Here is a 21,068-nt window from a genome sequence, read left to right as displayed (position 1 = left end):
GCTGACATCCATGCGGCTAGGGTGTGAAGGGAGGACCGGGGAGCGGCGCTGACATCCAATTGGTCGCGGCCGCTATTTAAATGTGCTGCACAAATCGGTGATTGGTCGCGGTCTTGGCCCGCGACCAATCACTGATCTTGCCGCAAAAGTTAAACAGTACTGTGCTGATTGGTCGCGGAGGCTGCCCGCGACCAATCACCGATTTGGGTGCCAAATTTAAATATCGGCCGCGACCAATCACCGATCTTGGCTCCACATTTAAACACCGCTGTACTGATTGGTCGCAGACGCTATTTAAATGTGGCGCCAAAATCGGTGATTGGTCGCGCCAAGCGTCGGCGACCAATCAGCACAGCGGTGTTTAAATGTGGAGCCAAGATCGGTGATTGGTCGTGGCCGATATTTAAATTTGGCGCCCAAATCGGTGATTGGTCGCGGGCAGCGCCAGCGACCAATCAGCGATTTTTAACACAAATGTCCGGACCTTTGTAACACCATGCGGATACTGTGGGGACATCAGCGGCTAGGGTAGGGTGTCAAGGGAGGACCGGGGAGCGGCGCTGCGGGTCGGGATACTTCTGCAGTCGCTCATCTCCTGGCTTCTCGCAGCGGAAGTAGCCGCACAGGCAGCGGCGCTCCCCGGTCCTCACTAATACGATTCCGCTCCCCGGTCCTCACCAATACGATTCGCTGATTGGTCGCGCTCTCCGCACGCGACCAATCAGTGATCTTGGCGCTAAAGTTAAACACCGCTCTGCTGATTGGTCGCGGCCGCTGCCTGTGACCAATCACCGATTTGGGCGCCACATTTAAATAGCGGCCGCGACCAATCACCGATCTTGCAGCCACATTTAAACACTACTGTGCTGATTGGTCGCGGACACCAGACGCGACCAATCAGCGAGCTTGGCGCCAAATTTAAACAACGCTCTGCTGATTGGTCGCGGACGCCAGACGCGTCCAATCAGCGAGATTGGCGCCAAATTTAAACAACGCTCTGCTGATTGGTCGCGGACTCCAGCCACGACCAATCAGCGAGATTGGCGCCAAATTTAAACAACGCTCTGCTGATTGGTCGAGGCCGCCGGCCGCGAATAATCAGCATTATTGGCGCCAAATATAAACACCGCACTGCTGATTAATCGCGGTCGCTGGCCAAGATCAATCAGCAGTATTGGCGCCAAATTTAAACACCGCTCTGCTGGTTAGTCGGGGTCGCCGTCCGCGACCAATCAGCAGTATTGGCGCCAAATTTAAACCCCGCTCTGCTGATTGGTCGCGGTTGCCGGCCGTGACCAATCAGCAGTATTGGCGCCAAATTTAAACCCCGCTCTGCTGATTGGTCGCAGCCGGCAACCGCGACCAATCAGCAGAGCGGGGTTTAAATTTGGCGCCAATACTGCTGATTGGTCACGGCCGGCAACCGCGACCAATCAGCAGTATTGGCGCCAAATTTAAACACCACTCTGCTGATTGGTCGCGGTGGCCAGCCGCGACCAATCAGTGATTTTGGCACCAAATTTAAACACCGCTCTGCTGATTGGTCGCGGCCGGTGATTGCGACCAATCAGCATTATTGGTGCCAAATTTAAACCCCGCTCTGCTGATTGGTCGCGACCGCCGACCGCCACCAATCAGCGATTTTGGCGCCAAATTTAAACCCCGCTCTGCTGATTGGTCGCGGTTGCCGGCCGCGACTAATCAGCATTGTTGGCGCCACATTTAAACACTGCAGTGCTGAATGGTCGCGGCCGTGACCAATCACCATTATTGGCGCCAAATTTAAACACCGCTTTGCTGATTGGTCGCGATCGCCGGCCGCAACCAATCAGCATTATTGGCGCAAAATTTAAACCCCGCTCTGCTGATTGGTCACGTTCGCTGGCCGCGACCAATCAGCATTATTGCCGCAAAATTTAAACCCCGCTCTGCTGATTAGTCGCGACCGCCGGCCGTGACCAATCAGCGATATAGTTGCCAAATTTCAACACCTCTTTGCTGATTGGTCGCGGTTGCCGGCCGCGACCAAACAGCGATTTTGGCGCCAAATTTAAACACCGCTCTGCTGATTGCGCCCGGTCTGCCGCATACATATTCTAGAATACCCGATGCATTAGAATCGGGCCACCATCTAGTTTTTAATAAAACTCAATTGCAAAAATGATTTAAAGGGGTTTTCCCCATAAGTAGATGCAATGGTTGGAGGTGTACTTCAGGAGATTGTCATAATCTGTCACCTGAAAGCAAACTCTGCAAACTCCTCTCTTTAGCAGAGGATTCTCAGGATTTCATCCTTTAACCCCTATAAAGGGATCTAGTCTTCACTGTAGGACCCCTAGATTGGTCTTCACATTAGCCACTGACTAGTGGAGCCAGGTGAGGGAAAAACCTATTAACATACTGGCACCTGGATAGGTGCCAGTAATGTATTCTACCTGTGCGTAGCAGGATACTTACCGATACCCATCTTCTACTGTTTTCGGCATCACTCCGATCCCCCTTCGACATCTTGTGACCAAATCTCCAACTGGCTGGAAATCACTACTAATGGTTACTATCTCTCTTCCTGTAAGTCTATGAGAGCCTAGTTCTAAGTCTCATAGACTTGCATTAAGAAGTGACTTCCGTCTGCTCATCAAACACTGTAGTGAACCGGCTAGGTACAACTTCGGTCACGTTGTTTAGAAGAGGGCTGGAGCAGCAGAGGGAACAGCTGAAGACTTCAATCAGTAAGTATTTTACTATACATACTGTTACGCTCACGCCCGGACAGACTGGCGTGAGCGTGGTTAGTGATCCCACTGGACCATGAACAGAGGAGTGCTTGGAGGGGCGTGACTAAGTATCAACTCGGTCCGACCAAGGTCGCAAGGCGGCTCAGTCGACTCCGTGAACCAGGGAGGAACCGAGCAGAGGGACCAGGTGCTACTCCAGGTCAGACCCCGGTCACAGCTGTTGACCCACACCGGGGAATGCAGGAACAGGCAGGTTAGGCTGGCATACTACAGGTGGGTACTGGCAGGCATGGCTGGTATGCAGACAGGTGGGTACTGGCAGACACGGCTGGTATGCCGACAGGTGGGTACTGGCAGGTAGGAACGCCGGCAGGATAGGGACCAGTACAGACTGGGGTACAAGAACAGACCCACAGGTGCGGTAGACAAGCAGAGCAGAGCGAAACCCGCTGGTGCGGTAGAAAAGCAGAGCAGAGCAAAACCCGCAGGTGCGGTAGACAAGCAGAGCAGAGCAAAACCCGCTGGTGCGGTAGACAAGCAGAGCAGAGCAAAACCCGCAGGTGCGGTAGACAAGCAGAGCAAAGCAAAACCCGCAGGTGTGGTAGACAAGCAGAGCAGAGCAAATACACACAAGGTACTTACAATGAAGTAGCGAGTGGACACTAAACTCACAAACAGAAGTACAGAGACAACGAGTTGGAGTTAGGTGCAGGTTCAGACACTGCAGGAAAAGGGAAGATACGGACATAGAGACAAACAAGTAACGGGCTAGGACACTATTCAGACAGGAACTGAACCAGGAACAAGATACAGGAACGAGCCTGGGAACTCAGCACCCAGGGTGGCGGAAACAGACTAGAAGTCACAGACACAGGTAACAGGCCTGGGTATACAGCCCCCAGGGTGGTGGAAACTGACAAGATACAGGACAGGACCTGGCAACTCATTTGCACAGAACACATTGAAATAAAGTATTGCTCAGGCACCTCCTACTGGGTTCAGGGGGTTTAAGTATCCAGTGACTCACAACAATAGGCTGGGGATGCATTAGGACTGTGCACACAGTAACTATAAGAAACAGGCAGTAACCGCGCCGCCACCCTAAGCAATCAGACAAGAGACATGCACACAGCAGGTACTGGAGCAAAGTGTGCAGCATGGACTGATAGGTAAGATGGCGGTCTTGAATGGTGGGAGGTGGTAAGCCATGCCAGCATGCCGCCAGGGATGTTACAGTACCCCCCCCCCCTTTACGCCCCCTCTTCTTCAAACCTGCAAGGATTTTCTGCAGAGAATTTGGAGGCTGATCCTTCTCTTCAAGAAGATTACCTCTTCTGTCCACTAGAGGGAATGAAACTGGTCTCACCATCTTGGTGACTAGGATGCTTCCTCCCATCGAGCCATCCTCAGCAACAGATGAAGTGAGTGAAGTACCAGGAACAAGACACAGGAAAGTCTCTCTCCATTTGTTAATATCGGGTAGCACCCCAAAGGATTCACGGGACAACTGGAGATCCTCCACTGGGTTGAAGGGGTGCAGAGACTCGGGGGTAACCACCGCCTTGACGTACACTTTGCCAAGCTTACTGGATGAAGTGGGCGAAGTACCAGGTACAGGATGTAGAAAAGTCTCTCTCCATTTGTGATCAGGTAGCACCCTGGAGGATTCAGGAGGCAACTGGAGGTCCTCCGCCTAGTTGGAGGGGTGCAGAGACTTGGAGGTAGCCACCGCCTTGATGGACTTATTGCCAGATTTGTTAAAGATGGAGGATCCTTGCTTAGGGACCAACTTCAGTCTGGTTTCTGAGATGACACGTCTGCGAGGCTGGGCGGTGCCTAAAGCCAGATCATTGGTACAATCATCGAGACTGTGTGGGGACAATGCCTCCGCTTCCCTTCCTTCAGAGACTTCAGCGCACAGCGAGTCAGTGACAAGCAGATCTGGTGAAGAAGAAGAAGAAGACACTGCTGACTGTCCTGAAAATATGGGGACTGGACACCCCTTATACCTCAGCAGTCCCCCAGGGAACACCATGCCGGATCTCCAGACCTGAGCGGGCACTAGATCTCTCGGCTCTGGACGACCTGTGGGTAAACCAGACAGCACTTGGAATGTGAACTTCTTCATGTGTAATGCTCCAATCTGGAGCTTAATTTGTACAGACATATTTTGACTGTTTCTAAGTAGGACTCGTCCTTCCGCTGACAATGCCCAAACTGGATTCTGGAGTTGTCGGACGGGAATCAGACACTGACTCTTCAAGGCTTTACGCCCGAAACTTAAGGTTAATCCGAGGCCTTCACTGCCACGGAGACAGTCATGGTCATCTGTGGAGAGGAAACACTAACGCCAAGGGCAGCCTCTCCTACAGGCCTAATGTCTTAGGATTCTCCAACCTTCGCTGGACAGAGACCGTCAGGGTGTCCCAAACAACCGCAGCGGGACCGCAGTCCGATTTTGTGACTGAGTTTCGGCCTCTGCTTTGCCTGACGAACATGGTCATCCTTCATGGATTCTGTGCGGGTAGCTGCCTCTACAGGCTGGGGAACAGGAGGTATTTGGGAGGACAGAACCTGGCGTGACGGTTTACCTCTACGCCTTGCACGTCTGGACTGCCTCTTGAGGTTGGGTAGAGAAGTATTCTGTGTGACATTGTCATCCTTTGTGAATTCTGTGTGGGCAGCAGTCTCTTCAGGCTGGAGAGCTGGTGGGCAACCTAAACGCATCACCCATCGGGACTGCTCCAGGATATTGGGAAGGGAAGCTTTAGCAGAAGCCTCAGGGTTAGGGTCATTGAAGACCATTAGAAAGGCCACCAGGAAGGCCTGCAGGTCAGAGACGATAGGATCCCATGCTTCCCATAGGTGGGTGATCCAATTCAAGGCATCACCCACTAAGTAGGACATCATGAATGCTACTTTAACCCGATCAGTGGGAAAATAGTGAGCATAGAATTTGAAATGCAGCATACATTGCTCCACAAACGCACGGCTTTGTTTTGGATCCCCATAGTACCGTGGTGGATCCGCAGGAACGAGTGCTGATAGCTCCATTTGGGGCTGGTGCGTAAATCGCCTGGACCTCAGCTTGATAAATTTTTTTTCCTTGGTGCACGTATTCGCCAGACAAGAATTCAAATGTCTCCGAGAGCGAAGGGCCGTGGGGCTCAACGGGGACCATGGCCTGAGCAAACTGTTACACACACACCCAGACTGACAGGCGTGAGCGTGGTTAGTGATCCCACTGGACCATGAACCGAGGAGTGCCTGGAGGGGCGTGACTAAGTATCAACTTGGTCCGACCAAGGTCACACGGCGGCTCAGTCGACTCTGTGAACCAGGGAGGAACCGAGCAGAGGGACCAGGTGCTAGTCCAGGTCAGACCCCGGTCACAGCTGTTGACCCACACCGGGGAATGCAGGAACAGGCAGGTTAGGCTGGCATACTGACAGGTGGGTACTGGCAGGCACGGCTGGTATGCAGACAGGTGGGTACTGGCAGGTAGGAACGCAGGCAGGATAGGGACCAGTACAGACTGGGATACAAGAACAGACCCGCAGGTGTGGTAGACAAGCAGAGCGGAGCAAAACCCGCAGGTGCGGTAGACAAGCAGAGCAGAGCTAAACCCGCAGGTGCGGTAGACAAGCAGAGCAGAGCAAAACCTGCAGGTGCGGTAGACAAGCAGAGCAGAGCAAAACCCGCAGGTGCGGTAGACCAGCAGAGCAGAGCAAAACATGCAGGTGCGGTAGACAAGCAGAGCAGAGCAAAACCCGCAGGAGCGGTAGACAAGCAGAGCAGAGCAAAACCCGCAGGTGCGGTAGACAAGCAGAGCTGAGCAAAACCCGCAGGTGCGGTAGACAAGCAGAGCAGAGCAAAACCCGCAGGTGCGGTAGACAAGCAGAGCAGAGCAAAACCCGCAGATGCGGTAAACAAGCAGAGCAGAGCAAATACACACAAGGTACTTACAATGAAGTAGCAAGTGGACACTAAACTCACAAACAGAAGTACAGAGACAATGAGTTGGAGTTATGTGCAGGTTCAGACACTGCAGGAAAAGGGAAGATACGGACATAGAGACAAACAAGTAATGGGCTAGGACACTGTTCAGACAGGAACTGAACCAGGAACAAGATACAGGAACGAGCCCGGGAACTCAGCCCCCAGGGTGGCGGACACATACTAGAAGTCACAGATACAGGTAACGGGCCTGGGTATACAGCCCCCAGTGTGGCGGAAACATACTAGAAGTCACAGATACAGGTAACGGGCCTGGGTATACAGCCCCCAGGATGGCGAACAGACTAGAAGTCACAGATACAGGTATCAGGCCTGGGTATACAGCCCCCAGGGTGGCGGAAACTGACAAGATACAGGACAGGACCTGGCAACTCAGTTGCACAGAACACACTGAAAGAAAGTCTTGCTCAGGCACCTCCTACTGGGTGGAGGGGGTTTAAATATCCTGGGACTCACAACAATAGGCTGGGTACGCATTAGGACTGTGCACACAGTAACTATAAGAAACAGGCAGTAACCGCGCCGCCGCCCTAAGCAATCAGACAAGAGAAATGCACACAGCAGGTACTGGAGCAAAGTGTGGACTGATAGGTAAGATGGCGGTCTTGCATGGTGGGAGGTGGTAAGCCATGCCAGCACGCTGCCAGGGATGTTACACACACATTACTGATAACTATCCGGTGGTCATCGTACTTTAAGCCAGTTCTTAACTAGATAATCATTTCCAAGGACACATGTATTCAAAGACTCCGACAAGGACATTGGGGTTAGAAGCCGGGAGGTCAGATAAAATTAATGGAAACAGGCAGTCCAAGGCCAAACTAGAGAGGTCCTCAAGGGGTTAATCCAGATCTAGATCTAGTTTTTAATACTAAAAACAATCTCTTTAACATAGCCCTTTGACTATAAGTGGCATACATCTACACCGACCTAAAGGTTAAGAAGTAGGATACATATTTTCAAGCTGTACTTGAAATAGATAAAAATTTAAATAAAAAAAGGTAACAATATAATATTTTTTGTCTTTTTCTTAGTGTGGTCTCGAAGCAATAAACCCCTTCATACAACCATCCTCAACCCCCATATACACTTGATGGGAGACGAGTCCGCCTGCATTGCCTACATCCGTATAACTCAGTATCTGGATACCAGTGGGGTCCCCCGCACTGCCCAGTCAGAGGAGACATGTATTTGGCACCGCCGTGATGGCAAATGGCAAAACGTTCATTTCCACCGATCGGGAGCCCCTTCTGTTCTCCCACAGTAAGAACCTGCATTTCTTTAGTTCTTTTTCAAGAATTAAGTATTTTTAGATAGGAAAACTTTTTTCTGGTTTACCCTCTTCACTATTCCCTGTAGAACAGAAGTGCGGAGGTCAGTTTTCGTTTGATTGGTTTCAGATAGGGTTGCGACTCAACCTCTAGACCACCATTGCAAAGGTCACTAGATACAGCTGTACGCAAGTGTTGAAGGTTCTGGTCTTAGGTCTGCACTCTGCAGTATTCTGGGGTCTTTATTTACTTTAGGGGCTGGTCATAGGTCTGTTTTTATTCTGGTGTCTGGTCTTGAGTCTGTATTTATTCTAGTGTCTAGTCTGAAGTCTGCATTTATTTCAGAATCTGGGGTCTGTATTTTAAGCCCTGATCTAGGTTCTATATTTACTTTGAATTCTGATGTGGAGTCTTATTTATTTAGGGGTCTGTTCATTTTAGGTTCAGGAATCTGTGTAATTTTAGGGGCTTGTACTTATTCTAGGGTGTGTGTCCAATCTAGGGTCTGTATTAATTTTGGGAACTACTTATTTTGGGTCATGGGTTTATATTTATTTTGGGCTTTAGGAACAGAATTTATTTTGGTGACTTTAACTATTTTGAGCTTTGGGGTATGTATACATTTTGGAGTCCAAACTCTGGAATTTTAGTCTTAACATACTTTGGAGTCTGAGTTACATTGCAGCATTAAAAGATTGTGAAATATTCAGTATTTGCCATGCTTCTGCATAAATTTGACATAAAACGCCAGCAAATTTTAACATAAGTATTAAAAGTAAACAAAGAAAACCAAATCAAACAAATTGGTCAAAAATATAAATTTTTGTCATTTTTTAAATGAGGAAAATGATCCAGTATTACATGTGAGTGTGAACGTTTGCGTTCAGTATCTACCGTTAACCCCTTGTGTAGCAAAACCTGCATCAAAACTTCCCAGTAATTGTTGATCACTCCTTCATATCGGCATGGAGGAATTTTAGCCTATTCCTCCTTACAAAACAGCTTCACTTCAGTTTTGTTTGTGGGTTTTCTCCCATGAAATGATCACTTCAGGTCCTTCCACAACATTTCTATTAATTAAGCTGGATTCTATTAATTAAGGTGGATTAAGGATTAAGGTTGAGGACTGACTTTGCCATCCCAAAACTTTAATTTTGTTCTTTTGTCCATTCTTTTGTAGAACGACTTGTGTGCTTTGGGTTGTTGTCTTGCTGCAAGGCCCACGTCCTCTTGAGATTCAGCTCACGGACACAAGTCCTGACAGTTTCTTTTACTGGCATAATTCTTAATTCATTGTTCAATCCAGGATGGAAGCCATCCTGGCCCAGATGCAGCATAAAAGGGCAAAACTATGATACTACCACCACCATGTTTCACATGTGGTATGAGGTTTTTCTGCTGTAATGCAGGGTTTTTATTCTGCAAACATATTACTTCTCAATTAAATTAAAAAGCTCTATTTTGATCTCATCCATCCAATACACTGTTCCAATTGCCTTTTGGCTTGTCCTGGTGATCTTTAGCAAAAGGGCAGATGAGCAACAATGTTCTTTTTTGAGAGCAGTGGCTTTCTCTTTGCAATCCTACCCTGCACAAATTGTTGTATAATGTTTTCCTGATGGTGGACTCCTGAGAGAGGCCTTCAGTTGTTTAGGTGTTATGTTCCTTTGTGACTTTGCAGACTTTTATACATCTTGCTCTTGTAGTAGTCTTTGTTGGTTGACCACCCCTTGGGAAGGTAATGGTCTTAAATTTCCTTCATTTGTACACAATCTGTCTTGCTATGGATTTGTGGAATCCAAACTCTTTAGAGATTGTCTTGTAATCTTTTCTAGCCTGATGAGTACCAACATCTTTTTCTGAGGTCCTTATAAGGCTATGTGCCTACGATGCAGAAATGCTCCGGATTTTTTCCTGAGTGTTTCTGCATCTCCCTGGCAGAAAAAACGCATGCGGATTGTACATGCGTTTTTCCTGCCAGGGACATGCGGATGTGAAGCGTTCTTCACATGCGTTTCCGCGTGCGGGTTGACAAGCGCTTTCCAATCGATTTTAGCATCACTTGGAAAGTGCTTGACAACTTGGTCACACTATATAAATCCATGCAAACGGCATGGATTTATATAGTGTGACCGTAAAGAATGGTAAAAAATAAAAAAATAAATATATACTTACCTTCTGATGGCCCCCGGAGTCTTTATTCGATCCGTCCAGGCTTACCGGCAGCTCGCGGTACACTGAAGGACCTGCCGTCACATGACTAAATGACGTCACCGCAGGTCCTTTTAGTCTACCGCGAGCTGCCGGCAAGCAAAGACGAGCACACCGGGGGCCATCAGAAGGTAAGTATAATATTTATTTTTTATTTTATTCTTTTTTTTACAGGTTCTATGGTACCCGGGTCCGGAGGAGAGTCTCCTCTCCTCCAGACCCGGGTACCATCCGCACATTGAAACGCATATAATCCGCATGTACAGATCCAGTGATGCGGATTACATGCGTTCCAATGCAAGTCAATGGTGGCGAAAACGCAGCGCTTCCGCAAAATAATTGGTAGTGCTGCGTTTTTTTCCGCAATGATAATCAGCAGCGGAAATTTCCGCAGGATGTGCACAGAACATGCGGATTATCATTGGGGAACATGGCAGGCCTTCTACCATGCGTTTTTTAAGCGTTTCTGCAGCGGAATTGCCGCTGCAGAAAACCCTTAAAAAACGTATCGTGGGCACACAGCCTCAATCTCCTTTGTTTTTGCCTTGACACACGTCAGCAAACATGGATTGCGAAGATCAGGCTTTGATAGCTCCCTGTTCTTTAGCTAAAACAGATACCCCGCTCACACCTGATTGTCATCCCATTTATTGAAAACACCAGACTCTACTTTCACCTTCAGATTATCTGTTAATTCAAAAGGATCAAATATGTTTGCCACTGACAGACATGTAATTTGAGAACATTTTCATTAAAAAAAAAAGCAAAATCTAATATTTTTGACTCATTTGTTTTATTTGGTTTCTCTTTAAGTACTTTTCAGACTTGTGTAAAAATCTGATGTAGTTTTAGGTCAAGTTTATGCAGAAATATAGCAAGTTCACAAGCTTTCAAGGTGTCTGTGATCATGCTGAAGCACGTATTATATGCACTGCTTGTAAACACATAAGGTTTGCGGTGTTTGGGGGCATAGTTTATGTAAATGGGGTCAATTCTGTATCTCCGTAATGTAGCTGCTGTAAAGTACTAAAGTATAGTCACTAATCTAAGTCATATCCCCAAATCATACTGTTTTGTGGTTATATTAACATGGCTGGTATTTTTTTTATGAAAAAGGTGTCAACCCTCTTCCTTAGGAAAGTTTATATGATATTTTATCAAGTGGGATAAGGTCAACCTGAATAATAGTTTCTCCAGTCTAGAGCCTTTTCGGTAGCTACCTTTAGGGTCTATTAATATATTATTATCTTGGCTTGATCATTTCCATTTCAACATAAAGTATACAGCTTATTTTTGTAGTTGTATTTTTGTTAATATGATCTTGTTCTATTTTTCAGCTGAATTTCCAGCTTTGGTCAAGGACAATAATTATGAACACCAGAAGAAGTCCCACCAGTCTTCTGTTCCTCTGTCCCATTCCCTCTCTCTCTCTCTTGCTATCTCTCCGTGCACCTCTCTTATCCGTCAGTCAATCCATACCTTTCTTTCTTTAAATGATACACCAGGTGACAGGAGGCATTGAACAGTGTGTGAATGTACGTATGTGAGTGTGAGCCTGTGTCCTGTACACATTCCTGGTCACCCACTAAGTTAGAGAGAGAGGGGGTGTATGATTCTCCGGAAATTATGTTATTGCAGTCTGGTCCAGTGATCTCAGCAGCTATAAAAACCAACCGTCATAATTTGGATTTTTTTTTTGGGATATTTCATTGGAAAATTTGGGACACCTTTTTATACATTGGACACCATTTTATACATTGGTAACACCCTTCAAGACGGACCAAGCCCTTTAAATATTGGCCTTGTGTGTAAGTTTTTGTAACCTGTAATCCTATCACATTAAATATATCCTCATACTCCAAATAAAAACCAAAAGCACAAGTTATTATAACTTTTTTAATGGAGGCAACTTTTATTTTTTAGACCTTCTAAAGACCTTCTATAATATCATTAATCATCGGTCACTTTTCCATTTTACTAGGACTTGATATTTTTGAAATTTCGAAAGCTTTGGTTGCCTTATATATTAGAGCATCCTATCAACATAAAATTTATATAGCAGTCCAGGGAACAAAATAAAAAAAAAGTAATAAAAACTACAATAAAATAACAGATATGTGTCCGGCCTATACCTTGCTGTGTGGTGCCCCCAGCTGCGGCATCATTTCCGAGAATGCATTTAAGAGCTAAAGGGTCGATCGTATCTAAGCTGCAAAGCAACATAAAGCAATGTTGTGCGGAACGGATAAACAATAAAAAAATAAAGTTCAGCGCCGACCGATAATGCAAGCTATAGTAATAATGAATATATAGAAATATTCTTACATATATATATTTTGTGGGAATACATCAGTGTGTGAAGGAAAATCTGTATTTCTATTTGAGATCTATTATATGCATGCTTTTTATAGAAGTAACACTTTCTTGTAATAACCTATTTGCAATATGTTATCACCGAAGATTTTTTTTTTTTAATTGTCGAAAGCAACTTAAAAGCAGCGTACTGCTTACATTTTTGAAACTTTCGTTTTAATGCTTGTACACTATTCGACAATTGTTCGGGAGAAAAAATTTTTTTGTTTTCTTTGCATCTTCATAGGTTTAGAGCGTAGTTTTATTTCTAGTGTAGTGCAGGTTCTGATTTTAACTCAGTGACTGCTTTATTATCTTTTCGTAGGAAAGCTCTTAGTAAAAGATGCTTCCTAGAGTACGGGGCATTCACGTTTACTGTCCTCTGCATGGTGGCTTCTAAAATTGACAAAGTCTACAGATGAGATGGTGAAGGCATGTTTACATTTTAGATACAATAGTGATCTGTCCTGTTAGGCTGCTTATCAAATAGCTAGATGATAAATGTGTAAAAATGTCCAAAAAAATATAAAAAAGATTAAAAAAAAAAAAAAACACCAGAGAATGACTGATCATCTCAGAACGTGGTGTTTGTTACTTTTTCTAGTGAAGATGTGGAGTTTTAAAATGTCCCGTCTGTAGATATCCTCTAAAAATTTCAGGGGTTGCTTGTTTTTGCACCTAACAAGTTGAAGACCAGAAGAAGACCTGGATGAAAATGTCTTCAAATCTTGTCGATGGCACAAAGCTTTGCCTAAACAGAACTATCCTGGGTCTTGACATATACAAAGGATACTCAAGAACTATTTAAGATCTTAAACAATGGTGTTATGTTCACACAACCAGAATGGAAAAGACATTAAGACTTTCAGTACAATGACTAGGATACCTAGTTACCACTTGCTCTTGTCATCTTTGTGTGATCAGTGGTGGCCCATGGTGGAGTTTACTTGTCTTGGAGATGATCATCCATGACTTTTTCTTGATTGACCATCATGCTTCATTGCTGAATAGATTTGTTTTTATTGCTGTAAATACTAAACAATTCAGAGGACTATAAATGATGGCTTAGGAGCATACCTGCAAACATCTACTTTCTTCTCAATCAACGGAGACAATGTCATATTCAGAATAGATAATTGTGAATATTGGTCAATTTCAAACCCATTATGGTTTTATTATTTGGCCTTTTAAACAATATGTGACCTAACAGTTGAACAAGTTTATTGATGAGGCTTTTCTATGTTAACTAGGCTCAAATTGTTGCATGGTATAAATGTTGCCCAAAAGTGGGCCGTGCCAAATGTCTCCCTAGAGGAGATTCTTTTTGCATTCACTTCTAGAGGTAAAATTATGGGAGCAGGGTTGTTCGCCTGAATGTCTTGTCTATAGTCTTCCGAATATTGTATATTTTTTTATGTTATACCTCTCCTTCAGCACCTACCCTCTCACCTGCAACAGGGTTGTTTTCTTTTTTTTTACCGTATTTATGGGTCAAATTTAAAAATGTCTTTTGGTTGGATCTTAGACCTAGGAGGAATGATGCATGAGAACAAAATTCATGTCTGTGGGTTGTAAGTGCAGCTTTTTTTGTATACTTTAGAACGTGAAGGCTAACCTTTCTTTCTACTGCATTTATTTTTGTAAATGGAATAAAATCTAATTTGTCAATGGCATGCTGTACATAGTTTAGTTCAAAAATTAAGGTAACCTTTATAACTATTGGAAAACTTTAAAGGAGTGTTCCGAGATTATCGTTTCCTTTGTGAGTTGAGATAGTAGTATTCTTCAACGTTGTATTCACAGATTTGGATTTTTCACAAGCAGTTACATGACCCTATTGGTGTCATTGATGGGCTGTTCATTTTTAAATCTTGTAGAGGTCATCTTCTACAAAGAATGGCACATTGTCAGTGATGTCACATACTCAACATTTGAGGTGCATTTCTGGGTCACCAGCCTCATCCTCTGGTTCATTCTAGAGCTAGTCCAACGCTGATTCGAACACTACTAGTATTTGACTTAACCACCAGATTACCGGAGGATGCTCTGATGAGCTTAGGCCTTGACACAATAATGGACCTCAAAGTTCTAGTAGAATAATTTGGAGCCAGTCACTAGCCACTAGGGTCTATTTTTTATTTATTGGTTCACAAATAACTAATTAGATCTTACTAATGATCTGTCCTGTGTATACAATGATAACAAGAGAGATTGGGGTTGAAAGTTGGACCGACGAACCCTAAGCCAACACCGATCACTCCAACCACATACATAAGGGCTTGTAAAGCTAGACACTAAAACTAAAAACTTTCATACACAAGAAACACCAGCAACATTGCATTCAATAATTGGTTTAAATCATTTATTTAATAGAAATAAGCTCAAAAAATGACCTTGTATTTTTTGACTTTTAAGGTGCTTTGTCATTTTACTATTACTCAACTTTATGAATGTATTCTCTCGAGTGACCAAAAAATTGTTGCCTTATCTGCACCTTCAAATTGAATTGTTTTAAATTCAGATATAAACAGTTAATTTCTTGATTCTTTTGGGGGAAAATAAAACTATGTGAGGAATATTGGACTTTAATTAGGGATTTTGTACAAATTATAGGGAATATGTCAGCAGGATTTTGCTTTGTAATCTGACAGGCCTTGATTCCAGCAATGTATCACTTAGTTTACTGGGTCCAGCGATTGTGATAGAATCACAGTTTTATATGCAGAAGATCTAGCAGAGCTCTGAATGCTGAGCCCTGTATAACCCCGCCCACAGCACTGAGTGGCAGCTTTCTGTGTACACTGTATATTGACAGAAAGCTGCTAATCAGTGCTGGGGGTGTGGTTGGACCAGGAGGCACAAGACAGCTAGTCCTGTAGTGATAATCTCTGGCAGATAATACAGTCCAATAAGTAACACATCCATGGAATCAGGATCTCAGCCCCTACGTCATAGTGCTGTGAAGTTAAATATCATAAAACCTGCTGACAGATTCCTTGTTGTGCCCAATGCCACAATTGATTGGCCATATCTCAATAATGTTATGAGTTATTGATTTTTTTTAGATCTTTAGATGTTAGCTCGGCTCTCAAAAAATCTACTGTACGCATGCAGATTACTTTTCTGTATATTGCTATTATGGTTGTAATATTTGATAATTTTGAAAAAAAATCTGCAATAATATTATTTTGTTTGATGAAACCATTGTTAATGACCTCCCATGCAATTTCTTGTCCCCGACCATTTACTAAAAGAATGATCCACTTTTGCCATGCTTCACTCGGCATTTGAGGATCCCTTTTAATGAAGAAGGCTGGGTGGGTGCTAGGTAAGTCCTGTGTTTCTACACAGCCTTTAGGTTTTTGTAGATATAATGCTTGAAGTTATTTTATTTCCTGAGATGAAGGCAGCTTTTCTAAAGAAATGGGGTCTCTTGTACTTTGAGCGTCTGATTAAATATTGAACAGAAATAATATTTAGAATTTCAGTTTCTCATCATTTTGGTTATTCTTAATATGTAGAATGGCACCTAATTATTCCTGAATATTGATATGCATGGTCCCCATGATGAGTGTATGTGTATTTTTAAAAAATATGAATATTTTTGCATGTGTGCCTCAGAAGCAGTCCTGATTTCATTTTTTTCAGATATGGGATTTACAAAGGTTAATGAAGCAATATTAACTTATGGAAGACAGCATAGAAGTAATTGCACAAAAGAACTGTACTACATAGCAAACAATCACATGTTGTCATCAACTTATAAAGTAAAAGGAATTTGCTATAATAAGAGCATAAGATAATATATAATAAGAATATTTTTTATTTATATAGTGCCAACATATTCCTCAGCACTTTCCAATTAAGCGGTAAGATACACATCAGTAAAAGTATTCTGCATCACAATCCCTTAAACATAAATGGCCTATCCCTAAAGTTAAAGTCCGGGACAATCCTTTTAAATCTGTCCTCTACTTCTGAGTAATATACATTTACTTGGTTGATGTAGTAAGAAGTAGAGGAAAAATGGATGGCAATATATCTGCAGTATCCGACTACACTGAGGGAGTTTGTAGTCTGTTACCATGGAGACAATCATATTTTCATAGCAACAGTAGACATAAATAAACAGCAGAATTCTAGACATAAACTGTAACCGATTAGAAAGGATTAAGTTAATGTGATAAATGGGCCACTCTGGTGGTATGAGAACTTGATTGACTGTTCGAATGAACACTAATCATTCTGAATAATGCAAGTTATCTACTGGCCATCAAGCAAGTCAAGCAAGCCATCAAGCAAGTCAGTCAATCAGCAGGTCTGCGGGAGTTAAGTAATATCTTTAGAGGAAGATAAATAGCTATGTAGAACTGAAAAGCCCCTCACCATAGGGGCATAATGATAGGGTGGGAAAGTGAAGTTAAGACATGCTTGGGCCTTGGTGCCTTTAGTGTCCAAATTGCACCATCGGTCTATAAGAGAATATCGGAACATTCATTGAAGTGTCAATGTCTTGGGTCCATCACAGATTCTGCACTGGGGTCCTAGAGCTTTGAGCATCTGCCTCCCAAATACTAATTTGAGTAACATGAACCATCACGACTAAAGTGACTGCTTGACTGACAACTCAATAACTGTGTAGTCAGTAAACTGTCTAAGGTGGGGCTGAGCGGGAGATGGAGCCTAGGATAGAAAGGCTTGAGAAGTGCTCTGATGATGCACAGAGCACTTAAGCCTCATTTGCATACGTATTAAAGCAGTGATTTTTCAGTGAGAGAACAACAGATTGCATCAGTAAAGGTGTGGATGACTTTACCTTTTCAGAGACCAACAAGACCTTATAAACTGCTTGAGATGAGTTTAGCTATGGGATAGATTTCCTTTCAGGCACACTTTGGCTCCGACCGCAATAATTTAGAAGTCTTACAACATTGGCATTGGCCAATCCTATTGGCAGGTGTACACTACTTTTGTATTGTAAAATACATGGTTGCCAACTAGTTTGAATTTCATGGGACCCTTAGACCAAAAGGGGCTGGTTTATGTAATCACTGCCCAAAAGTGGGACTATTGTTGTTGGCTAAGGCCATTTCTAGCAGTGGTGGGATGTCCCCGGGGGAGGCTAGGTTGGGGTAAGACTTAAACATTTCAAGCAGTATTAGCAACAATGTGAAAATGAATGTTTTTTTCATGTGCCCAGGCATGATATAAGGCAGAATAAAATAAATGGTATCAGTATGCAATAAGAAAAAGTTAATTTTCTACACACCACTCATTTCATAGATGATTCTTTATAGGCTTTATAGACAATATAGATACTTAATTTATCCAACTGGAGCCATATATTGTTCCAGGTTCACGGATGACAAGTCGATTACATGGTGTTTTGCTGTAATGACACCCAGAAAACAGCTGAAATCTCCGATGGGCTCTGTCCAATTTCCCTACAGTGCGCCCATAGGGGAAATAAAGCATTACACAGCTATTTTTGAAATCAGTATGCTGCCAACATAACAGGAAAATACTTACTTACTTTCAGGACTAAATATACTCTTCATAGCCACTCTGGCTAATACAGTGAAGTCCTGAATGACGGACCCCAATCTAAGTCAAAATTCTCTAATGGAGTATTTCAAAAAAAGTTTGAAAAAAACCTTGAAAGTATCTGACTGTTTTCTATGGCTTACAGTAACTGTTGTGCAGTTTTTTATAGAAATGTTCTTGTGGTTATCCATTCCCTACAGCTAATAGTACTTTTTGATAGGTCAGACAGTGTCAGGGTGTTATGACACTTTTGCGGCAGTGCTGCAGGAAAAGCGCGCAACGCTTAAGCGCGCATGTGCTCAGCCGTACGTGTAACTGCACCTTTACAGATTATTCTGACTGGTCCCATTGTTATGACCTGACTGAGGACCCCTGTGTCTGATGATAGATCCTTCTAAAGACACTGACCCTGTAACAGGTGAGAGGTCAAAGCACAAGTCATTTTCCTCTAGGCACAAAAGAGACGGTAAAAAAAAAAGCCCTAAAATCTATATTTATTTATTTTCTAAGTATTGAAACCGTGCACCGGTGTAACGTGTTGCAGAGGTGTTTGTTCAGGTTGGCAATTTTTATTTTTTATTTTATTTTTTTAGCCTGCCGCTGTTACACTAATAAGGTGGTGGTGAATAAACTGGCACAGTTTTTGCTGGCTGTATATTTTAATCTTGATGTCTAATTTCAATAAATGGCACAATCTGAAATATGCAACGGCTCTCTTGTACTCTTTTTGGTTGTATGATATTTACTAAGCTTATAATCTCATGAAGATCTTCAAGAGTTTCGGTAAAGTGAACGTCCACTCTGATGAAATAGCTAACGTGCAGCTGTTGATTGGCTGCATAGCAGGTCCAGTAATAGGGACACATACTTCATATGGTATAATGTCCCCCAAGACACCTTATACACAGAATAATGCCCCACACTGTATGACGTCCCCACTGCTTCCTATACACTGGCATAATGCCCCCACACTGTATGATAGCTACCCACACTAGTCCCCACAGTATAATGCCCCCATAGCCACTGATGTGTGACCCGTGCCGGCTGTAGTCGATTCATATCCGGCATTCAACATGGAGCATGCAGGTCCAAGAGAAATTTCTCTGTGACTTCACAGACATGTGGACATCCCAGTAGAAGCAACCTAGCGCCTGGGTCACAGAGCGCAAGCACATATGTCAGTCATGTTTGAGAAGTCCTACGAACTGTGCCATCTTGAGTGTAATCTATCTATATGTTTCAGCAGTGGCATAACTTGGGTACAAAGGGCCCCGGAACAAAATTTAGATCTGCAGATAACATCTGCATGACAGTGTGGCAAATCAGGGATGTTCATGGGCGGAGCCGATTTTTTGGCGTGAACAAGCTGGAGCCCCGAACCCGAATTTGAAATGCTGAACAAATTCGCTCAACACTAGTTATAATGTCATCCATCCTGGTATAATGTTCCATTCCTGGTATAATATCCCCATTCTGGTATAATGTCCCCCATCCTCGTATAATGTCCCCGTTCTGGTAAAATGTCCCCCATCTGGTATAATGTCCCCCATTCTGTTATAATATCCCTCATTCTAGGATAATGCTGAAAAATGTCCCCATTCTTGTATAATGTCCCCCATCCTGGTATAATGTCCCCATTATGATATAATGTCCCCACCTTGGTATATTGTCCCCATTCAGCTATAATATCCCCCTCATGGTATAAAACAACGTCAGCTACCGACCCCCTGATTGGTCAGCAGCGTGTATTGCTGCGCAGGGAGCCAGCGTTTCTCTGTGCTGCTATACATTTCACCTAATTTCTCGACTGAGAATGCACATCCAGGTGAAATTGCCATCGGCGGGCCACCCCTACAGCACGGCCAAGCTCACACCCTTTGTGACTGCGATTGTTACGCCCCTGCATTTCAGACCGCATATTCCAGAACTAAAAAAGTAAAACAATTATAAGAAATTGATAACAGATTGCAAAAGATTGCAGAGCCAAAACACAATACGTGAGTATGATAAGTATATGCCATAATAAGTACATCTTGATATTAAAGTGCTCAAGTGCTAAAATAGAAGAAAAAAATTCATATATTTATGAAGGTCACAGATAAAATACGTAGTGAATAGAGTAAGGTGCAGCTCTATCTGTAGAGTTTAAAAGAGCTATCCAGAACTATTTAATTTTTTTACTACGGGCCCAGCGCCAATCTCTGCAGGCACAGAGCGGTCACAAACCAATCTTGCCGGCAATTCAGCGGCTTCTGCTGACATCACTTTGACAGAGCAGCGGCTTCTCTTCCACTCTGCTCAGTTCACTGGGTGTGACTGCTGATGCCAAGCCAATTAACAGCTGGTTCCCCCCTGCCTAACATGACATCGCCAGTCACGCCCCATAGACAGAGCAGCCCGGAAGAAGAAGAGCTGCTCTGTTGACATGGAGCAGCTAAATCGGTGGCAGAAGTGGCTGGTGCCAGACAGAACAGGTAGGTAGTTGCCTCTGTTAGCAACTACTTGCCTGTAAACTTTTAGGCCCATAGTAAAAAAAAAAAAGTTCTGGACAACCCCTTTAACTATATTGGCATACTGTATACTCCAATACAGTTAAAAATTGGGTGAGCCCCTTTGAGTGCGGAGCCTGGGGTGACCTTCCTTCACTACAGCCTCTACAGTTTACACAATAAAACAAGCAGTCATAACATGTGATTCACAAAAATTTTGACATTTTTTTCTTAGTACCTGTTTTTATTAATTTATTTCAGGGTCGACAAACCATCACTGCTGTCAATCTGATTCTTTCTTTTTTTTTTTTTTTTGGGTGGACAATTTATCACTGACAGCTAATATTTGTTCCAGACAATAAAATAGTAAAAACCATAATAAATCATAAAGATTACAGGCGATAGATTTTTACAGCCCACATTAAACATTAGTGGCAATTACAGCGAAC

The 21,068-nt window shown here is 43.6% G+C and overlaps 1 protein-coding gene across 3 annotated transcripts in view; it reads left to right on the top strand.

Annotated features, from left to right (window-relative positions):
* The window catches only part of CAMK2A (calcium/calmodulin dependent protein kinase II alpha), a 319,535-nt gene extending 300,697 nt beyond the window's left edge, over positions 1 to 18,838 (top strand). For 2 of the 3 annotated variants that reach the window (XM_073649789.1, XM_073649790.1), the window contains 2 exons: positions 7,787 to 8,015; positions 11,572 to 18,838. In XM_073649789.1, the coding sequence (XP_073505890.1) occupies positions 7,787 to 8,015; positions 11,572 to 11,575 (233 nt within the window). In that variant the 3' untranslated portion in view covers positions 11,576 to 18,838. Of the gene's footprint in view, positions 1 to 7,786; positions 8,020 to 11,571 lie in introns of those variants that run through there. The other variant, XM_073649791.1, reaches the window with a different exon arrangement.
* The last annotated feature ends 2,230 nt before the right edge of the window (positions 18,839 to 21,068 follow it).

This window comes from Phyllobates terribilis, unplaced genomic scaffold (assembly GCF_046119375.1).
Source record: "Phyllobates terribilis strain yellow unplaced genomic scaffold, ASM4611937v1 Scaffold_10__3_contigs__length_209671492, whole genome shotgun sequence".
In the NCBI taxonomy this organism is placed as follows: Eukaryota; Metazoa; Chordata; class Amphibia; order Anura; family Dendrobatidae; genus Phyllobates; species Phyllobates terribilis.
The sequence above is the reverse complement of the archived record's forward strand: the minus strand, read 5'-3'. Positions and strand labels throughout refer to the sequence as shown.